The 23140-nt window shown below is 42.0% G+C and overlaps 1 protein-coding gene across 5 annotated transcripts in view; it reads right to left on the reverse strand.

Moving 5' to 3' along the window:
* Window positions 1-21220, reverse strand: part of TPP2 (tripeptidyl peptidase 2) — a 67723-nt gene extending 46503 nt beyond the window's left edge. For 3 of the 5 annotated variants that reach the window (XM_078453166.1, XM_078453165.1, XM_078453171.2), the window contains exons 1-5: window positions 20965-21220; window positions 13671-13799; window positions 4960-5055; window positions 3105-3209; window positions 1057-1181 (exon numbers count right to left, since the gene is read on the reverse strand). In XM_078453166.1, the coding sequence (XP_078309292.1) occupies window positions 1057-1181; window positions 3105-3209; window positions 4960-5055; window positions 13671-13799; window positions 20965-21129 (620 nt within the window). In that variant the 5' untranslated portion in view covers window positions 21130-21220. The remainder of the gene's footprint in view (window positions 1-1056; window positions 1182-3104; window positions 3210-4959; window positions 5056-13670; window positions 13800-20964) is intronic. The other 2 variants (XM_078453169.1, XM_078453167.1) reach the window with 1 other exon arrangement.
* Window positions 21221-23140: the final 1920 nt, after the last annotated feature.

The raw sequence follows: 23140 nt of genomic DNA on the forward strand, positions 1-23140 counted from the left end.
TGTAAACAGTTTTCTCAACAGAGAGTGACTGCGTTTGACCCTGTACATCCTGACGAATACTTAAGAGTATGGTTCTATTGGGTTCCCTGCTAAGGGTAGTGATATGGGTTCAACAGTGGAAGCATGGCAGGAGGAGGGCAGCTTTGACAGTCTGTAGAAACAAAAACCAAGGCACTTAAGGTCACTTTACCTCCCCTCAGAAGTGGCCGGCATTTTTGAAATGACAGTGCCAAGACTCGCCTTAGGTAATTTGGGGTCTCTAAGATTCTCCTCAAAAAATTCTGTGTCTAACCCTGAGATGGGGGCAGGGAATCGAAGCCCTACACGATATACAGTACAATGCAATCAGAAAAATTATTTCCAGTAGCACCTGAAACCACAATTCTGCTGCATTTTTCATCAATTATAACATTTTCTAAAGTGTTACTCCAGTGACTTCAGATTTTATTTCCTCTAAGTTTCATTTGCAACGCAAAAATTCTAAAAGCTGTCTTAGAATAATGTCGACAAACCGTTGCATGGATCCCTTCCTTTGTCAACTGCCTTAAGGACCTTGGAAACATATTTTCCTCAGGACAAAGTTGGCAGTGTTTTCAGTACATGCAGGAAACATTGGAACTGAACCACCTATTGTCCCACTACCCCATCCCTGCGAATATTAGAATATTTCCTTAAGTCCCTGTCCAATATTTCCCACATACGCTCAGTTCTGTATCCAGTATTCTCTTGCAGTTACTTTCCAAACTGCCCAGCTCTGGTCAGGAACATTTCTATGTCTACCAATGATTAACCTGCTATTATCTGGTTAAGTTACTGTCTGGTTAATGAAACAAGCTTCTTTAAAACACACAAGGGACAGGTTTAGCACCTAAAATACCAAGAAGTTCAAAGAGCTTATCCAAAACTACCCAAAAGCCAATTCGGCTGTCCAACAGTTTTGCTTAGGGATATTAATGTCACTTAAACCAATTCTCTGGACGGTTCTGAGAATTTAATGTTCTTCAGAGTAGATAAAAACAGCTTTAAGTGAAGATCTATATAATACATGATGTTTACCTCCAGGCTTCACCATCATGCCACACCAAGCAGTCATACACAGGGCCAGGATCACTATATTTTTTCTCAAAAGAATTTAGCAATTCCACTTGACTTTGAAGTTCCTCCTTGATTAGTTTATTTGCCTAATCAATAAGAACATATATTAATATTAGTACATTTTGTGCTCTTGAAACACACAACATATTAACATGTAACCAAAGACACAGTGTGACCAACAGGAAAGCCATTTTACTCTGGAAAAATGTAAGAAATTTTTTCTATATCTATGCAACTTGTAGTTCAATTTAATGATGCAGATATTAATTAATATATTGAATACTTTAAAAATAATACTTCTTTTAGTCAATCTCTCATTTATTTATTCCAACCGCTTTGGGAAAGACACAGTGTTCCATGTTGATGGTATCATTTGACCAAGACTTATGTTAGTCACATATCTATAATCTGCACAACTAATTTCCAAAATTAACTCTAAAATGGCTATAAAATAGGTTATCTATTGACCTTTAGATTTTTTTTTAATCAGGATTGTTTCCATTGAAATCTGTTTAAGAATCCAAATAAATAAGAGAAACCACAAATTACCTTCTGTCTTTTAGAACATGCTAAACACATACTATATTCCTGACCTTGTATAGATAAGCTATTTAACCATTCTGAGCCATCACCATGAGAACTGTTACATGCCAACTATTTTTGTTTAAACTACGTACTACATTAGACTGCTCTACATTCACCTGAACAGTCTTACTGAATTAAAATGTAATTTCCATATGTTCCAAAAATCTGGTTATGCTTCATTTTTAGTTATTCAATATATTCAACATTTACTCCTCCTTAAAGGAAAAAAAACAATTATACAGACATTGTTGGTAAACAAAATCAAATGGATAATTAAATCTAGATCCCTCCTTCTATAAAGTTGACTTGATATGCGTACTGCCTGAAATACAACATTTAATGTGACTAGTAAGAGGCTGAAGGACAAACAGTGACCTAACAGAAAATAATGCAGCTAAAGAGGGTGAATTACCCAATTAAAGGGGATGCTGTACGCAGATTAAGTAAATGCAAGTTAAATGTGTATGTAGATCTATTGAGGCCAGTAGTCCTCGCCCCTAACTGTGCATTAATTAAAGCTCCAGGGAGCTTTAAAAAATGCCAGCCTTCCTCCAAGGCTTTGATTTAATTCCTCTCTAGGGCACAAAGCTCTTCATGTGATTCTAATCTGCAGCCAGGGCTGACAACCACCAATACCATTCCACTTTTGATTAAGAAAAGGTACATGTATGCATTAAAAGAAAGATTCAGAAGGATAAACATCAGATTGTTGGTACCATCCCTGGGGAGTGGCACTTTGGAGGCTCTTGTTTGTTACTTTACACACCTGTGTTATCCAAAAGTTTCTGCAACTAGCACGTATTGTTTTCCTTATAAACCAAGACATTATCTTCATTTGATTAACTGATTAAAAGAAATGTAACAGCTATTTAACGATGTGAAATAATGGGAGCTCTCATATCCTTCTTGCGGGAATATGAACTGAAACTACCCCTTTACGACCCACCAAAGACATGCGCGCGAGAATGTTCAAAACAGCATCTTCCACAAGAGCCAAGAACTGAAAACAAAGTATTGATCTGCAGAATGCACGCATGAATTGTGGTGCATCCATCATAAGCAAGAGAAATGAACAAACTCCTTCCACACTCACACATGGATGAATGTCGCAAACATAACACTGACTGAAAGTAGTGATGTATAAAAGGACACACTGTATGATTCCATTCTGCAAATTTAAAACAGGCAATGGTGGTTGCTTTTGGAGGAGGAAGGGAGCAATGATTAGGAAGAGGTATGGGAGGGAGTGTTCACTTTGTGGTAATTCATGAGAAGTTGTGAAAAATGTGTAAATTGATTTCAGAATAAAAGAAAAATTACTAAAATTAAACAATTTAAAACTTGTGAAAAAAGTCTGCCGATTCTCTGAGAACTCTGAAATATGGCTCTGTGGTAACGTGTAAATAAAAGCCACTGGCACCAACTTGAGAAGGGCAATTGTTGGCAACATCAAATTCTTCTTGTTTTCTACAGGCTTCTGCAAGGGCCACCCTGTGAACAGGATCCCAGATTTTTTCCTTCCGTTCTTTCTGCAAGACAGAAAAGTTACCTTACAACGAGGTTGACAAATACCCAGGTAAACCTAGCCAGTCATTTATATATGGACCTAATTGTTATCAGTTGTGATGGTACACAATTTTCACACAGAGGCTAAAAAAATCATTTATCATCAAGTTGATAAAGCAATGGGTCAATTACTAAAACTATTCACTACACGTGGATTTTAAGAGAACACATTTACCAAGGCACAACCAAATGTATTTTGATAACATCGTATGTCCCAATCTCAGCCCATCCAAGGATTAATAACAGCATGTCAGGTAAAAAAACTGAATTCCCAGGCATTTACAATAAAAGCAAATACTACACACTGGCCCTTAGGGAACTGAGGACTGCCTTAAGCCATGCAGGCGGAACACAAGAGTAAGACTGGCCGCAAGAGAGACATGCAGGCTTCCTAGACTTCCTCCCTTCCTGGCTTGTTTTTTTCCTGTCTTGGATTTGACAGTGTTCTTTGTTACTGAAATTGGTCTCACCTTCATCTCTGCTGTCTTTAACCCATAGTGCCACCCAGTGGAGGTCTGCTAGTTTAAAAAAAAAAATCCTTTCCAGTAAAACAATCAACTCCACTGAGCTAAGGAGGGGGTTGATATTAACTTACTCTATATTTGCATGTTAATTTGCATCTTATTGATACAACTGATTAAATTTAAGATAGTGCATAATACCGTTATGTGTATTTCGGCCTGAAATTTTAAAATAAATTAGTATCCAGTAAGTTATATGCATTTTTTGTAACCTTATTTTTTGCAGAACGATGAGAATCAAATAAGTAAAGGTTATATATGCAACATGCTGAGTAGTTCTTATGGTTCACGGACCCCGTGGAGAAGCAAATAATGCTATGATGAGATGAAACGTTCCATAGGTCTTACCCATCAGGCTCATTTTCAAGGATCACATCTTCCTTTGCAGTTGCAACTCTGAACCTGTATCAGCTACCAGTATTATAGCAATCTACTAAAGTGGTACTGGCAAATATGGGAGCCATGTGTTGCTACTTAGATTTAAATTTTAAAATATTACATAAAATTACATTTTCCTACTAGTCACATTTCAAGTTCTCAACAGCTACTTGTGGCCAGTGGCTGCCATGATGGACAGATACTGAACACTTCCATCATCACAGAAAGATTTACTCAGTAGCTCCGTTTTAAAGCAGACTCCTCCTTCTTCAATTTGCAATTCTTATTTCTCTAATGACAGACTTGTGTTTTCCACACTTTAGCTGCTTTGGTCTGAGTAACCCTTTTCTTAGTACTGAATGATGACTAACTGAGATCAAGAAGCCTAGTTAAATGGTTAAGAAAAATGGGACAAATTATCATAGAAGCTACAGGACCAGGAATAAATAAGTTGGCCAGGGCTTTAAATCAACTTTAAACAGTCTTTAGCCTTTTGGAGATTAAAAAAAAAAAAAAAAAAGTCCTTCAAAACTCCAATGAAAGCTATATTCGAACTCCCAGAAAAACACAAATATACAAAAACTTGAATTTCAATGTATTCACAACATTCTCTAAACTTAGCCATGTATCCAAGATTAAGAATGGTGACTTTAAATGGGTAACATTCCACTGACCAGAACCTTTAAGCAGTCATTGTCTGAAAGGCTCCCGGTCTCCACAATAATTAAGAGTTAACAGGATCTTATGAAAAATTTTTTCCTTCAGTAGGAAAAAAATTTGAGGAAGAAGTCATTGATTCTAGACTGGACATTACCTGTATCCTTTCCTTGAGCGCCTTTGGATAGAAGTCATAGCCATTTTTAATGCCAATATGATATTTGCCTGAGGGATTTATCCAGCTCACAGGAATCTATAGAAAAAGAGCAAATTGTTGACTCACTAAATGCTTCCCAATTCCAATGATTTACTACTGGGGAGAAAGGTTATTTCACTTCTATCCTAATGGCTCAACTTGGATAAGCAAGGTTGTGTATTAGAGCAGTATTTCTCATATTCTAAGATGCCACTTAATATCTCTCTCGAGTTTTTCTCATTAATAAGTAAGATGTTTCACTCAGGATATCTTTCTTTTTCTTTCTAGAGAGAAAGCAGGGGCAAGGAAGAGGGGCAGAGGAAGAGAGAGAGAATCCTAAGCAGGCTCCATGCTCAGCCCAGAACTCCACACAGGGCTCAATCCCACCACTGTGAGATCATGACCTGACCTGAAATCAAGAGTTGGGCACTTAACCCACTGAGGCACCCAGGCGCCCCAAGATACCTTTGAATTACAATGTTTCATGGTCTATAAAGTGCTTTCAACATAAGCTACCTCATTAAACTGCTACAATCTTTAGTTCTCAAGCATCAAGGAAACCTCACCTCTCCCTCCCTTCTCAGACCTACTTACTGCCCAACTAGGGGCAAAGAGAAGCAGTTAACAAACAGACCCTCTCCATGCTTAGATTTTCTGTTAAGAACTGCATTCTCTACAATCAACAGGGATAATGCCTAGATACTTAAAACAAGCTCTTTAAGAAAAAAGTTATATAAGATTACATTAATTATATATAACATAACAGTCTTTCTAAATATCTCAAAGTATTTAAAAATAACACTTAAAGCCTCTAATTAACAGAATGATGTAAACAGCATGCCCAGTGTGCAAATGGAAAAAGCAAAGAAACAAAAAGAAATCACACTGCTTGCCCAAACCACAGGAAGGCTGAAAAGAAAGCTAGAATCTAGCTCTATCATGGAGACCAAAACATCCAGTGTAAAGATAAACCTGGCTGTGAACCCAAACTCTACCACTAACCAGAGTGGACCCACAGGTTCCTACTTCCCGGTGTGTAAAAGGAAAAAAATAAATAATCTCCACCTTATGATTTGCACAAGTACACTGAACATCAACCAACTTCAAATGTCAATCAAGAAAATGTGGAATGTTCACTCTCTTTGTAATCACAGGACCCCCGGTCATCAAAAACAGCTTTCAAATGTGTATAAAACATGAGGTTGAACTATCAACCACTCAGAGTTGGCTAACTCCTGAGTTCTCACTCGGGTAGTTATCTGTAACTGGCTCACCCCTGGTCCCTCATCAAGTTAGTCCCCAGGAAAGAAACTTTTGGATGAAATTTTCTCATGACTGAATAGAGGGAAAAACCCACCATTCACAGCACTTCAAAGATCGACTTTTTAAAAGTCTGCATATGTCAGTAAACATTTCTGAATCGAATGGATGTCTGGAGTATATGATGGCATATAAACTGGTGCTTTTCATTCACAATTTACCGATCTCTTTTAGAGAACAGGAATTCTTAACTCTTAATGTTCCTGCAGCAGCCCTTGACATCACAACAATACAGTGTTGCAACAACAAAAAAGTAAGTAATCCCTGGCTGGCAAATTCAAACACTATTTCATCACAGGTGTCCCACTACACAGGTCTTGTAACCCTAGGCTAGTGGCAACTTCTCGTACAAGGAGATTATAAAAGGCCGTGAAATGCCGAAGGATTAAACGGAGTGACTGACTGAAATAACAGCAAGATCAACAGGTGCGAACACGTATTTAACCACAATTACTTACAATATATGTAACGCAATAAAAATAATACACTAGACATAATTTATACTTAATCATAAATGAGACCAAAATCTGCAGTGTCCACACAACCAGATACTTTTCAAATCACTACTATGTATTTTCCTCACAGTAAAGGCAGACTGGTTATTTATTAAAAATTCAACTACAAAAATCATAAATGTTATAATCACAGTTCTGCTATCTAGAGTTAACCAAATTTGAGTAAAGCTAACTTTATCCTATGAAGCAATTATGGAGTATGTCATTTTGCCTATTTGAGTATTTTATACACATGAACTTATTTTCGGTCTCTTTTAAGAATCCAAGCTTTATATTTTGACCACTTAAGTGGGTTTCTTTAAAATGGTTTTATTACATGGTAACTACTGTAGAACTAGAGACCTGCTCGCATGGAGTCAGGCGGCCAGCAGGGGGTGCTCTCATGCACTACCACTCATGGAGGGGGACCTCGCGGGTGCACAGACTTTCCCATCCAGGCAGGAGGCAGTTTACTGCAAGGGGCGCTTCGTGTCCACCAGGCCTCCTGCCTTCCCCTCTTTCCTCTATATGAAATAGCAGTCCTCTCCTTTGTTCTGGGGACTTGTCTACGATTTTGCCAAAGGCTGCTCATTCCGGATTGCAGTTCTCTGCTATTCTGGAATAAACCCACTTTTGCTGGTAAATAACTGGCAGTTTTATTTTTAAGGTTAACACTGCAATGGAATAAGATCATTTTCATAAAAGAAACAGAGTCTCTTTGATTACTAATTACACCTCTTTTCCCTGACTCTTTTAAGGGGATGCCTAATGAATTGAACATTTCCTTAACAAGCCAAATGTCATCATAAGTGTTAATGTCCCATTTTTTTTTTTTTTTTTAACTTCAAACTTTATGTCAGCCTTGTCAGCCTCATGGACCTGCCAGCTATCACTGCATCTAAATACGGTGCCACATTTGGCCAAGTGATTCACTAGGCCTGGACTTTTTTACATATACACACACACACACACACACACACACACACACACACACACACAAGAATAAATATTGATGATTTAAAGACTGACTTCAAGTTAAATGTGGTAAATTTTAAAAAGCACTGTGCTCCCTTCCAAATGGCTACTAAAGTTAGAATAAGGAAAATGAGGAAAAAAACATCCAAAGGACACAGAGAATTGGAAATGAGACTTTGAAACTATATCACCCCACTGTGAAGGTTGCAAAGTAAAAGGCAACACTGAAAATTTGTGGGGAGATTATGGCAACTGGTCTTCAGATGGAAAAACAGATACAGCCTAAAATCAATACCAGCTGAATTATCTAGAATAGGAAAAGAAACATGGCAAAAGTTTTTAGAAAATAATAGAGAAGAATACCTTCTTGATCTTGGGGTCAGGAAGGACATGCAAAGGTCATTAAGACATGAAAAACCCTAATCAAAAAGGCAAAGACTAATATCCAAATACATTAAATTTAACGACTTCTAGCTCTCAAAGGGCACCGCCCAGAAAGTGAACACAGACATACAGAATGGGAGAAGACACCTGACCCACAGTCCATCACAGGACAGGTTCTCAGAATACATAACGAAATTCTGCAAATTAGTAAGAAACAAGACAACTCACTGGGGGAGAGAGGGCAAATGGACTCGAACACGTACTTTCCAAGAGAGGAAATCCTCATGTCTAATCAATATATAAAAAGGAGTTCAATCTTACTAGTAATTAGAGAATATGAATTAAAACCACAACATGATACACCTAGATTCCCCACATATTTGCAAAGATTTTAGCCTAAAAATACCAAGTGTTACCAGTGCAGCTATCAAATGTCTTGCACACTGCTAGTAGAAATGCAGGTTAGTGCAAACACTTGGAAAATCTGTTTGACATCACCTGGTTAAGTTGTATCTCTAAGACTCAGCAATTCTAGGTATGCATCCTGGAGGTTATCTACACACATGTGCAAAAGATACATACACATGAATGTTCTCTGAAGAGCTGTTAGTGACTCCCAAACGGGAAACAACGGCTCATCCTCAGTGGAGTGGACAGAACTGGTATATACAAACCTCAGTATCTCGAACAGCAATGAAATTAAACAACTCATTACTACATGCAACATCCTGGCTTGAGTGGCAAGAATCTTGCAAACAACTGATATAAAATGATACACAAATGAGGTCATTCATATAAAGTCCACAAACAGGCAAAACCAACAATGTATTTCATGTATCCACACAGAGGTGGTAAAACTATAAAGCAAAGCACAGATATGATCATCACAAAAGCCCAAGTAGGTTGTGATCTGGGAGAATGCAGGAAGCTTCTGAGGTATGGTCATGTTCTTTGTCCCATCTGGGTAGTAGATAAAGCGGCATCCACTTCAGTATTCATCAAGCTGTACGTATGTGTTTTATGCACTTTCCTTTATGCCTGTACATTTCATCATAAAAGATTTTAAGCTCCTGTTCACTTTTTTGCTTCTACTTGCTCATAGGAGTGTCACTTTCCAAAGTAACTGACCACTAGTTTCTCAAGAAGGCCTAGGAATGGCCTCCTTAGAGAAAGAGATTATTGGAATGTTCAAAGCACTTAACCAGTAGTTCATCTCAAACAGGGAAAGCAAGACATTAACTGTCAACAGTTTATGGGCGATTTCGAAGAAGCTGAAATACGGCTATTTAATTCATCTTAAGGCATGGTCAAGTCAAAGAAACCTGAATACTTCGCTACGTTGCTAAGAACTGTGTGCTAAAGAGCTCTGAGAGATCCGAGCTAGCCAGAATACCAGTGACTAGCAACACTATTCTTTCTGATGCCCACTGCAAAGTATCTGAACACCTGCACTTCCTTGAAAGAAAATAAGCTGAACATGTATGTGGGTATGTTCTGTGTTCAGATAAAGAGCTAACACCAAGAAGACTGGTGGAAAGCCTGTATGAGGAACAATCAGACACCTGCTGCATATCCCATGGGCTGCCCAAACCTGACCAGCCAGTCAACTGGACGTTGAACCAGAGACATGGAAATGTCAGCTTTCTTGAGGGATTCACACAGCAGAGCGGAGAGGTGAGACATACTTAAGAGTCTGCAAGAGATCTCTCCAGGCACCTTTCCAGGCATGAGCCCCTGAGAGGCTTCTCTCCCTCTCCCCCAAACCCCAGGCCGAACTGGCCAAGCCCTCTTGGAGGTAAATGAGCATATCTCAATGGGAAAAAGTATGCCATATACTGTCACTTTGGAGTCTGTCACAATAGCATCACTGAGACCCACACCCCAAGGCCCTGCAAAGGCAGAGAGCACCTCTGTCCCCTTTAGGTGCCTTGTTAACCAAGAGACAGCCAGGGTAGCTAGACAGCTACCTGTCTAGCTCTCAGGTAGAAAGTAGAGCACAAGGAAGGGGGAGAGGTAGAGGGAGCAGGAGAAGAGGAGGAAGAGAAAGGGAAGAGGGAGGAGGGAACAGGAGGGGCGAAGAAAAAGGAAGAGAAAGGGGAAAGGAGAATGGGAGGAAGAGGAAGGTGAGTAAAGAGAGGATGAAGAAACTAGAAAAAAAAAAATTTAGACAATATTCCCACATAAAATGTTGTATACATGACACGAAGATATGCTCTGAGTGGACATGAACAGACTTACATTTAAAAATAATAGGCAAAAATCAACAATATTCAATTTGAGAGTTAGCAAAGAATACTGAGAAATCTCAGAAATCTCTCAGGAAGGAAAAAAACAAACACAAGCAATAAGGGTGGAAAAACATAAGAAAATTGGAAGATCAACTCAAGAGGTCCAATGTCCAATTAACAGGATTCCAGATAAAAGAACAGCAAAAACAGTGGAAGGAAGAACCCCAGAGACAATACCAGGAAACTTCTCAGAAATGAACGACCTGGAAGGTGAACTCTCTTCTTCCACACTGCTAATTCCACAGATAAAAATTCAAGAATTAAGAAGAGTATGTTACTTAAAACCCTGAAGAAAATGTAACATCAAAGACTTCCCTCTCGGAGAGTGGGAATCGGTGGTGAAAGGGGAGACGCAGGGCACCGCACTCGGCTTCTCCTGTTAGAAGCTGTGGACAAGCATTTGTCCTTTTAAATTCTGAAGACGCATTGAATACAAAAAAAATTAAGTTAAAACCTCCCGCTATATTGATGGGCAGAGAATACTTAACAGTAGAGCTAAAGAAGTAGGTCATCAGGTTGAGAAAAGATTTAAGTAGTAATCTGTCGATTTTCTGATCTTATTTCCTACCATATACATGGTACATCCACTTCTGCCTTTGAGCACGAGTGGTATTATCAGTCCATGTGGTTTAAAGCATGGGCTATTACAGTTATTTAAAATAAACAACTGAGTGGGTGCCTGGGTGGCTCAGTCGGTTAAGCATCTGACTCTTGAATTCAGCTCAGGTCATGATCTCACAGTTCACGGGTTCGAGCCCCATGTCGGGCTCCACAATGTGCGGAGCCTGCTTGGGATTCTCTCTCTCTGCCCCTCCCTGGCTCACGCACTCACACTCTCTCTCTCTCTCTCTCATAAAATAAACTTATAAAACAACAATTGAGGACAAAACTTTACAGGATTCTAAATCTTTGGAACCTACTAGAAGCATTCCCTAATTTCCCAAAGAATGTACTCACAGGAATCCCAATGTGTCTTCTCTGAAATATAGTCTAAATAACAACACAGACTTGGGGAAGGCAGGCAAAACCTCAGAATAATGCAGATGTGCAGAAATTCCTTTCCCTCTAGTTTACAATCTTCCTTCCTTCCTTCCTTCTTCTTTCTTTCTCTCTCTCTCTCTCTCTCTCTCTCTCTCTCTTTCTTTTCTTTCGGCAGATGGTGTCTTACTTCAGGCACCGTAAGAAAATACCACAGAATACTGGGTAGCTCAAACACCAGAAATTTATTTTCTCAGTTCTGAAGGCTGGGGGCATGGGATTAGAGTGCCAGCATGGTCAGGTTCTGGGGAGACTCTTCCTAACTTGCAGGCACAGCCTTCTCACTGTATTCTCACATGGTAGAGGGGGAGAGGGAGGGGGAGAGGGAGGGGGAGAGGGAGGGGGAGAGGGAGGGGGAGAGGGAGGGGGAGAGGGAGGGGGAGAGGGAGGGGGAGAGGGAGGGGGAGAGGGAGGGAGAGGGAGAGGGAGAGGGAGAGAGAGAGAGAGAGAGAGAGAGAACACGGACTAATCCTGTCATGAGGGGCTCGCTCCCATGAGCTCACCTACCCCTAACACCATCTCCAAATACTATCAAATTGGGTGTCAGGGCTTCAACATATGACTTTTGGGGTCATACAAACAATTCAGTCATGGATGTTAATGCCTGCTGTGTGCCTATGGTAGCAGATTCTCAAGAAGACCCATGCCCTTGTATAGCCCTCTCCCCTTGGTAAAGGCAGGGCCTGTGACTAGCACTCCTGTGACTGTATTATGGTAAGTAATATAGCAAAGGTGAAGGCATTGTGCAGATACAATTAAGGTCTGTAATTAGGTGACTGATTTAATAAAAAAGGAGACTGCCCTGGTGAGCCTACCTAATCAGGTAGGCTCCTTAAAACAGACAGGGGCCATTCCAATGGTCAGAGAGATTCTCCTGCTGGCCTGGAAGAAGCAAACTGTGGTGAGCTCAAAAGCTGCAAGAAAAATATATTCTTCCAACAAGAAGAATGAAGTTGGAAGAGGATCCTGAGCCTCAGATGAAACCACAGTTCCAACCAATACCTGAGTACAGTCTTGTGAGACACTGACCAGAGAACCACAGAAAGCAGTGCTGACCCGTGGAAACAGTAAAATAATAAATGCAGGAATGTATGTAGCTTTAAGCAGCTGAATTTGTGTTAACTCACTACATAGCACAACAACCTTATCCAGAAGAGGATGCCTAAACATAATTCAGAGAGACGGTAAAAGATGGCCAGAGTTAAATACAGCTCTTTAAACATATAAATAAGCACAAATTCATTTTCCAAACTAATTCTGCTTATTGGTTTAAAATACCAAACCACAAATTCTTGACATCTATAAGCTCATTAGCTAACATCTCATGAATTGCTTTATGTTAGCAATCTAATCATTTTTCATGTTAGCTCACCTTTCTACCAAGCACAAGGAGTTAACACAAAGCCAGTTACTTAAGTCCACAATGATTAAATTCTAAATATTTCCTGTTCAAGTTCTCAGAAGGAACAGGAAACAAGGCAAAACTATAACCTGGTCACTTTTCCCATCTTTCTATCCAAAATTTAAAAATTTTTGGAATTTGGCAACCACAATGAAAAATATATCCTAATTCTAAGCCCACTGTCACACAACAAAACAAATGACTTCTTCTAAGATGACCCCTGGTCCTCATGCTCTTGTAAAATTCCCTTCCCCTTTAAGTGTGTGCTGGGTTTCATGGCTCATTTCCAATGAAAACAAAATGGCAGAAGCAATGGAATGTGAATCCCAAGATTAATATGTAAAAAGACCACGGTCTCCATCTTGGGTACTCTCCTGGACTACTCACCCAGGGGGAAGACAGCTACATGGCGTATAGCAGCCCCGTGGAGAGGACCCTAAGCCTGCCAATAACCACTTGAGTGAGCTTGCAACAGATTCCCCTTCCCCACTCAGGCTGAGCCTTCAGATGAAACTGCAGCCCTGGCCAAGCTCAGGAGAGATCTTAAACAAGAGGCACCGAGCTAAGTCAAACCCAGATTACTGACACACAGAAATTGTGAGATGATAAATGTTTGTTGTTTTAAACCATGAAGTTTTGGGGGTAATCTGTTAAACAGCAACAGGTAACTAGTAACCTACCAGTAACCATAAGCTAAAAACACTAAATGCTTTGAGGCAACAGTACAAAAAAAAGGAAAGAAAAATTCGATTAAAAGATTAAAGCTCTAACCTTGAGCACTCTTCCTGAAAGACCAACAATCTCACCATCTTTGGTCTCTACTACTGTAGCAGTATTCACATCACCACTTCCTGTTGTATCAATGATATCGATGATTTTTGGTTTTCCATCAGTTGTGACCTGAAAATGAAGGGATAACTGAAATATGAATTATAGATTTAATTTCTTAATCATTATAAAAAGCAATGCCAACCCCCACATATGTGTGCACACATGCACACATACATAAAATACCCTATAAAATCTGCATTCATTTAAAAAAGAAAATTGAGTTGTTTTAAGCCAAAAGCTGGAGATATACTTACAAAAAAATTACTCATGAAAAACAAAGAATCCTTCAAGTGATTTTACACAGTTAATAAATACTTACTAAGCATTTACCACAGGCCACTCGTTTAGGTGTTGGGGACACACACACAGTAATGATCAATACCTAGAAGTCCCTAGTCTCACAGATCTTCTGTTCTACTCAATTAACATGTCAGATACCTAACACCAGATGGTGATAATTATTATGGAGAAAAATTAAGGAGAAGGAGGAGGTAGCGTGGGGTTTTCAGTAACTAGGTTGGTTAAGAAAGATCTCACTGAGAAGGTAACATCTGAGAAAAGATCTGAAGAAGGTAAGCTCTGGGCCCGACGAGCACAAACCTTCAGGGGAAAACATGTAATGACATTTCATTACAGGATGCCCACCGGCACTCAAACTTCGTTAAGTTCAAAGTTCAAACTTAACATTCGAACTTCCTTCCCTCCAGGCTCTGCCATCTCAGGAATCGGCACGTACCCAGTTGCTCAAACCACAGAGTTCAATGTCCTTCTCGGATTCCTTTCTCTGGTTTGCTGCCCACATCAAATCTGTCAGGAAGTCATCTTCATTCCACCTCTAAAATACAGTTTGAGTCCATCTTCTCTGGATTTTCGCCACCGCTATCCCAACCCTTTCCCCACCACCACCCTTGCCTTTGTGACACTGATGCTCTGTGCAGGTCTCCCGGGTGCGTTCGTGGCCCGCACCAGAAGCAAGAGGACAAGCTGTGCGATGGCAGCCGCCAGCTCCCATGCGGCCCCCCGCCATGGAGCTCCCGCACTCAGCACAAAAGCCTCTGAGCGACCCGTTCCACCGCGGCCCTGGACCATTGTAACCACACTGGCCTCCTCTAGGTTCCTGCCATGTGCCAACCTTTCCCTGCCCCACGACTCTGTGCACACAGTCCTTCCGCTTGGGATCCTCTGTCTGTCCCTTCGGCTGTTCCATAGAAATCCCCATCTCATCTTTCGGCCTTCTACTAAAATGTCACCTCTTCAGAAGGCCTCCGTGATGACCTCTTCTGTGGGCAGTCACCACCCTAAACCTGAGCCTTACTCCTCCTCACTAGGCCTTGTTTCCTTCACAGAATTTGTAATTCTACAGTTAGCTGATTCCTCACCTATTTCCACTATTAGAAAGTAAGTTCCCTAAGGGCAAGGACTAGGTCTATTTTATTCACCAAATTCTCCCAAACCTAGCAGTGCCTGGTTGGTGCTCAATACAGATTTAATTACTGAACGATCTGACACAAACTGCTCAGCATTAAGACTGATTTTTCTAAGGCCTGGTTTCTTGGCCAGTTCACAAATTTTCTTTGGGGCCATGCAGACTACTACAGGTAACAGCAGTCCTATATTTCCACACTGCTTTCGTTGGAAAAATCACTTCTTGGCTTGCTTTGCAAAGGGAATCTGTAGCATTCAAGATAGAGGTACTGAGTTACCAGCAGGGAATCGTCAGGCATGGAGACACAAAGACGACTGAAAAAAGACAATCCCCCAGGGCGCCTGGGTGGCTCAGTCGATTGGGTGTCGGACTTCGGCTCAGGTCATGATCTCGCGGTCCATGAGTTCGAGCCCCCGCATCAGGCTCTGGGCTGACAGCTCAGAGCCTGGAGCCTGTTTTGGATTCTGTGTCTCCCTCTCTCTCTGACCCTCCCCTGCTCATGCTCTGTCTCTCTCTGTCTCAAAAATAAATAAATGTTAAAAAAAAAAAAAATTAAAAAAAAAAAAGACAACCCCCTACCTATCCTCAAGGGGGGGGCGGGGGGCGGAGAAAAAAGGGAACGCAAAAAAAATGCCAAGAGCATCAGAGAAGCACAAGGTCTTCCAACTCCTTTCCACCCAGAGAATTCACATTCACACTCTTTAAGATCAAGCTAAGTGTCCCTCTGTGTGTCTTTCCAGGCACTTTTCCCACTGTAGTGTCCTCAAAGCCCTGTAGGTAAGGGTTACCAAGGGAGGAGAGGGAAAGTTACCACTGTAGAGGAAACAAAGGCACAAGTTTTTCTTTATGAGGCAGAAGCAAAGAGGTTCTTGGCGGGCCCCAAATCTTCTTCCAACGACATTGCTATAGAACCACCTGGGGCCATAAAGGCCTCCCAGATACAGCTGCCTTTTTTAAATTTTTTAACGGAAACTTTAAGCTGGATACTTATTTCTTGGAAATTGTCTATACTAGTAACAAAATAATATACTCAGGAGGCTCAAAATCAGTTTAAAAAAACGACTTTGGAAGTCAAACCAAATTCTGATAAGATCATGATAAAATTAACTGATTAAATCCGCTACTGGCTTTGAAGGGATTGGCTAAGCATCTTTGGAAATAAAATAAATGAAGGAAAATATAAGAAAATCAACCACAATACAAAATGGAAATACTCCCTTATAAAATTAAAACTAGCTAAATCACGTAAGAAAATAATCGATTTCAAAATGCATTCCAAATAAGTCTGTAACTTGAAAGCTAAGCCATAGCACTAGGAACACAATCACCTATCTTTATCTTCTCAATGAGCAAACAACTTCAGTGACTTGAGATCAAGAATCACAAGAGATCACTAACAAGCCAGACAACAGATCCCTCTCACTAGAAACCTCATTATCAGTGTGTGAACAAAGGAAGAAAACCTAATGGGATTTGGTGACTTATATACCATCTACTATTGCCACCAGCTTTACTTATTAGTCTGTCTCTTTCATTACAACTTCTTACATATGCACTTTTCTATCCCTGTACTTCTTTCTCCATTAGGTAAAGGAAACCACGCCACTGGAGACAATAAGACACAAGAGGGAATTTGGGGTTAGGGAGGAGAGGTGTTAAAAAAGGCAAACCGGCTGAGGATTTTGCAATGGAGCTTTGGGAGAAGTAGGACAGTGAACTGCTACCATCAGAATGAATTCCCTCATCTTTGCAGGGGGAGGAGGAGGATGTTATGAGCAGAGCTAGGGTAGTACGCCGTGTGCACTGGGGTGGGGGACTGAGAAAGGCCTAGGGGGCTATGCTGGACAAACAAAACAGAAATTGTCTAAAGGTTTCCCCCACGTCAAGACTCGAAATCACTTTGTGTCTCCACTGAATTGATTATGGTGAGGAAGCTGGTGAGGAAGCTGGTGAGGGCTGGGAGCTCCCGTCATTAAACACGAGGATCAGAAGAAAGCGGGAAAGGGGAGTTGCAAATCATCCTGAGCAAAACAAGGTGAATGTAGAAGCATTTACTTGAAAATACTTTTAAGCAAGGGAAGATATTTCATAAGCAAGTACTATCAAATGACTTATTCTGAGGACGTAATGATGAATGAATCGGACAGGCTCCGCTTTCAGAAAGCTTACAATCCAGTTGGAAAACAGATTAGTAAAGAGATAACTGCAACACAGGACAATAAATAAAAAAGGTAAGGACAGTGTGTATGAAAGCATGTAAGCATATAAAACCCAGCTTGGGGGAATTAGGGAAGACTAACCGAGAGAAAGGTAATAAAAATTAAAAACCAACTGCATAGCATCCAACATTTGTAACCAATTATGTATCTATGATTTACTTTATTACTTCAGGAAATGTAAAAACAAAGATTTTTATAGGACTACTTGTAACCTTCCCCAAGCCATTTTTTTCTCCATGAGGAAATTATGCACGCTGTGAACACATTTTTTTTTTTCCTCATTCAACAAAAATAATGTGATAGGCACGTCTCCTACAAAATGCATTTGGACATATGCTGTCAAAGAATTTTAACTTATGCCGGAAAAAAGGTTACGTAAACAGAAATCCTAAAATGAAACATTTTAAGCGCTACGGGGGGGCGGGGAGGGGGGATATGAACACACTGCTAGGAAAGCAAAAAGAAAAAAAGCACCCAAATAACTGTTGGTAAGGATGGGCCTTATTCATCCTGAAGCCTCGGGTCAAACACAATGCTGGGCACACACGTGTAGATATATGCTGGGGTCTTAATTCAGCCAGTAGAGGTCCCAAAAGCTAATAGGGTCAAGACCCAGGTGGGTCTTAAAGGATTACGCAAGTTACAGGTGAGGGTGGAAGGCTTGCGGGCAGATTAACTCATGTGTTGAGGAAAGGCCTGAAACACGGGGGTGAGTGGAAAGGGTGGAATGTTCTGGATGGAAGCATAGGGCAAACAGTGAGAAGCAAAGCACCACGAGGAGGTCAAGCTGCACGGAGAAGCGCCACACAATATTCAAATTCCGGAATTTTTAGGCAAAGGCAACTAGAATGCCAAAATTAAGTGCTTTGTTTTGTATTACACAAGGGTGTTACAGAAGCAGTTTCTTATTTTTTCTAAGGAAAATAATCTGGCATTGTAAAGGGTGGAGCCAAGAGAAGACTGGTGGCAGGAGACCAACTGGCCACTGTGTATTCTTTCCAGTTCAGTGCAAGTCCCATCTCGGCCTCAAAGCCAGCTCTCACTGGCCCCTGATCAATCCTGGTGACGCCTGCAGGAGGAAGGCTTTTAACTCACCCTTGGGCACCTGCCAGGTGCCTGGATATTCGATGAGGAAAGATGTAATCATTTATGCACTTATTACTCCTTTCATGCTGTCTGCCCTCTACTTTTTTTTTTTTTTGAAGTTTATTTATTTTGAGAGAGAGAGAGAGAGAATGCGCAGGGGAGGGGCAGAGAGGGAGAGAGAATCTCAAGCAGGCTCTGCATTGTCAGCGCAGAGTCCCATGAGGGGCTCGATCCCACGAACTGTGACATCGTGACCTGAGCCGAAACCAAGAGTCAGACGCTTAACCGACTGAAGCATCCAGGTGCCCACCACCCTCTGCTTTTCACAAGCCCAGACAGCTGTCACAAAAGACCACTGGGCCCAAAGCACTCACTGAAGAATGACACCCCACTGCCATCTCCAAAGGGTTTATTTGTATCTCTGGTCCTCCATGCAGACCCCACCTGGCATTCTAAATGTCCACTCCTTTTTTTCTTTCCTTCCTATTTCTATCCACTTTCTTATCTTAATGATGTATACACAGATCTACAAAATAAATTGGCAAAAGCAGGGGAAAAAAACCTTGACAATTCACTCATGTGCAAGCCACTGTATTGAATTTCTTTAACTGGTCATATTTATGTCAGTATCTCAGAGTTAAAGTTGTTGGAAGACAAGAGTTACGTTTTCATTTTATTTCAATATTTTACTGCTTGAACATTGGTTATTACATGCCAATATCTAGTGTGTATTTATACTTCACACAGTGGGTGATTTAAATCCTAACCTCAACTTCTAAATAAACTTGCTTTAAAAAAAAAAAAATCAGTGTTTGCTTAATACTCTGCTTGAGCATTTGAAAAAGTCACATGTAATTAATCTTCTCAATCAATGTCCACAGCAACACTGTGTTGAGAACTGCTGTTACTTTACAGAGAGTAACGGAACAAAGTGATAAGCAGACTGGGAAATTCTACAAAAGCATTTTTACTGAGACAGTACTCCTCCAAACTCTCCTGATCCTTTTATTATCCTGACAAAAGAACCAGTGAACCACTTACCCCAGCTGTTCTCCTCCCACTTATCCCTATAAAAAGTAAACATACACTAGGACAGAATGGAAACCATGACCACTCTGCAATCAAGCCTCAATGAGGTGATAGCTGTCACTGTTGCAAAGCTTCAAAGTTATTAATGCAACAACTGTATCACTAGAGCTACCAGGAGGGAACAGTATGACTCCCTATTCTGATTCACCAAAGCTTCCTGGTCCCAAAAGCCCAAGGTGTGTTGTACTCCAGAGTGCTGCTGAAGACTTAACAGGAGAAAGCAAGATTCCTAAAGGGATCCTGTACAGTCAGACTGGTTCCCCTTCCCGCCCCCTCCCCAGCACGACATCTTAACCTCCAAAATGCTACCTCGATTATTGCAAAGTACAATAAAGGATCCAGAGGCCAGAGGGGACTTGGGGGAGGGAGAGAATTACTAAACTTCAGAGTATAGTGAAGAAAGGAGAGTAAGATACACAGATGAAGGGTTGATCAGAGGGAGAGGATTACATCCAGATTAGATTTTTAAAAGATGGATCTTCAACAGTGATATTTTGTTTATGACTGTATTTCATTAAATGCTAAGGTGAAATCTACAGAAGCCAAACTTCAAAGACTTTAGACGGAATACTTTTAATCAAGAGACACATTTTTAAAAAAATTACCTTTTGGCACAGTACTTTAAAGATTTCAAAGGTGCATCTGGCAAAATTAAGCAATTTTTTAAAATCGTAATTAAAGCATGTTGTTTTATATTTGGAGATAAAAAAAAATTAAAGAAGCCTAATTTAATAGAGCCTGAAGAGTTGGCCAAAAACAAACTAAATTGGGTTCTTATGTAAAACAAAGACGAAGCCATGCGCTTCAATGACCCTAAACAAGTACGGTGCAGAAGATGGTTTAAAAATAGAACACATAAAACTACCAGAGGAAACTACCAGAGGAAGTTGACCGAGTTATCTTCTCGAAACCCGGCTTTGGTGCTAAAGACCAACAATTCTCCCCAGAACCAAATCCCCCGAAAGACAGCAATAAAAAGGGTCTGATAGGTCGTTCGCCACTGTTCTGTTTCCTCCCCGCCCCCACCCCCGACAACTAATAAAAATTGTAAAATCCCCGTCAAAAAACAGTAGGCACGGGCCGGTGCCCGAGACGCTAGGGACCTGCGGAGGAAGGCAGCGCGGCGGGAAGCGGCCCCGGGGCCCGGGCCTGGCAGCACCTGGGCAGGAAGGGGCTTCCTGGGCGAAAGGCGGACCTAGGCACCCCGGCCGGCCGCGCCTGGCACGCCGCTTTTGTCTGGGCCGGGCTGACGGCCCAGCCCGAGCCCCCATGCCTCCTCCCGGTGCCGGCTCCCGCTCGGCCGCCGAGCGGGCTTCGGCCTGCCGCGCTGCGAGGCTGCGTCCCCTCCACGTCCCCCGCCAGCCCGCCGGCCAGCCGGCCGCCCGCGCCCCCGCGCCCTCCGCGGCTGCCGCACCTGCATGCCAGGAGCCCCGGGGTCCACCCCCGTGTCCAGGACGGCGATGAGCACCCCCCGCCCGTCATACTCTGGGTAGCGACAGAGGAAGGAGGCGGCCCCGGTCTCTTTCTTGGGCAGGAGGCCGTGGAAGGGGAAGGGCTCCTCGGCCGCTGCGGTGGCCATGGACGCAGGCTGCAGGACGAGGAAGAGGCAAACTGCCAGGCTGCGCGTGGACGAGCGGCGCGAGGACACCCGGGCGGCCGCGGGCCTGGGCGGGGGCGAGGGGCGGGGCCGGGCGCCGGCCAATCCCGGCCCGCCAGGGGCAGGCGGCCAATCACGTGCCGCTACGTAACCCAACGGCGCCGCTCTCAGGACCTGGGCCGGAGTGTTGCCCGGGCCGCAGAGAAGGAGGAGGAGTCTGGCTCCGGTGCTGGAGATTTCGGCTCTTAGACTTGGGGTCTTAAAGAGACCTGCACTGGGGATTTTTTTTTTAGGAGAGGGCTGCGCTCCGAGGGAAGGGTCTGTGAGTCCCGGGAGAAACCCTCTCCGAGGGACAGGGAAGGAAATGAGCCGCCGGCCGGAGTAGCGGAAACCCTTCCTAACTTCAAGTTGTGGACGAAAGTTTTCGGTCCGCTGCTGCAGGAGTCCCAGCTGCCCCGAGGAAAGGGAGCCGACTCTCGAACGCTAAACCCCCTGGAGTCGTAGGATATCGGCGATTTGCCCCGATATATATTTTTGAAGGACAGGTTTTTGATTCTGTGGTGTAGGGTTTGTGTACCCCTTTGATCGCGGCCCAGACTGGGAGGAACAGGGTGGATTAGACCCGAGCCTCTGTCAACAGGAAGTGGGTTCTTGGCCATTGAGTCGGCCTCTTCGGCAGTGACAACGTAGGAGGCCGAAGCGGGCCGCTCCTATCATCATTGCTAACCTTTGGCTTCCGAGATTTCTAAACAACATTCTTTTTGGCCCTTTAAATTGAAGTTCCTGGTTGTTCTTTAAGGTTCACTCAATTATCGAAACAATTTGCATTTTTTCAAGTTCACAGTGGCTGTCAATTGCTTCTTGCAGCCCGCGCTAGGGGTTCTTTAATGATCTACGTCTATATTCACGCCTGAGTAATCTTAGACTTTTAGTTTGTGCCAAAGACTCTTTTGGCAATGTGGTGAAGTTTAGGGACTTTTCAGCAACGTTTTCAAACGCATAAAATGAAATATATAGGATTACAAAGAAAATTATGTTGAAATATAGTTATCAAAAGTATTAAAACCGGGGCGCCTGGGTGGCTCAGTGGGTTAAGCGACCGTGCCACTCTTGATTTAGGCTCAGGTCATGATCTCATCATTGGTGACATGGAGCCTCACTGGGGCTCTGCACTGACCGTGTGGAACTTGCTTGGGATTCTCTCCTTCTCTATCTCTCCCCTTCCCCTGCTTATGCTCTTGCTCTTTCAAAATAAATAAACATTAAATAACAGAGCTAGCACTGTATACTTGTGTTGGTGACAAAGTAACAAACAGTAACTGCTAATAACTACTCTGCGTATTGCTTACATGTGTAACCGAAGAAAACAGATTTAAGAGGCTCATGAAAATAAAGATGTATTTTTTTCCCTTTTTCTTACACAAGTTTTTGAACCCCTTGGATTCCATCATGGACCCAAGGCTGAGAATGCCTGATGGAAAGGGAAGCCAGCCCTGTGTATGTCGTTTTCCAATCCACAGGGTTTAGAAAATCTTCCATGCACTCCCAGAAATGACTACAATGGCTGTGTGACTGTTTTAATGATTATTTGACCATTTATTCATTTCATAAGTCTTAGAGAACTGTATTCTCTTTAGTGGTGAGGAAGAAAAGAATAGTTAACACTTTCCTTCCTGTTCTCAACTGTGTATGCTACCTCTAGAAAAGAACTTCAAATTAACAGGAAAGAAAAGAGAAAGACAAACTCTAAGAATATAACCAATGTAGAGCATTTGGTGACAGAATGAAATAGCTCCCAGTTTAAAATGAACCATAGTCTAGTTCTGTCATTTTACAGATGAGCAAACAAAGCTGGACTGCAAAGGTTGACTGCAGTAAGTAACAAAAAGAGTGAGAAAGCTGGATTTCTGTTCTCACAGTCCTCGGTATTTTCTCTCCTATCACATTGTTCTCTACTGTACCACCCAACGACTGGATGGGGAATGAACTGTTC

This window comes from Panthera onca, chromosome A1, assembly GCF_046562875.1.
Source record: "Panthera onca isolate mPanOnc1 chromosome A1, mPanOnc1 haplotype 2, whole genome shotgun sequence".
NCBI lineage: Eukaryota > Metazoa > Chordata > Mammalia > Carnivora > Felidae > Panthera > Panthera onca.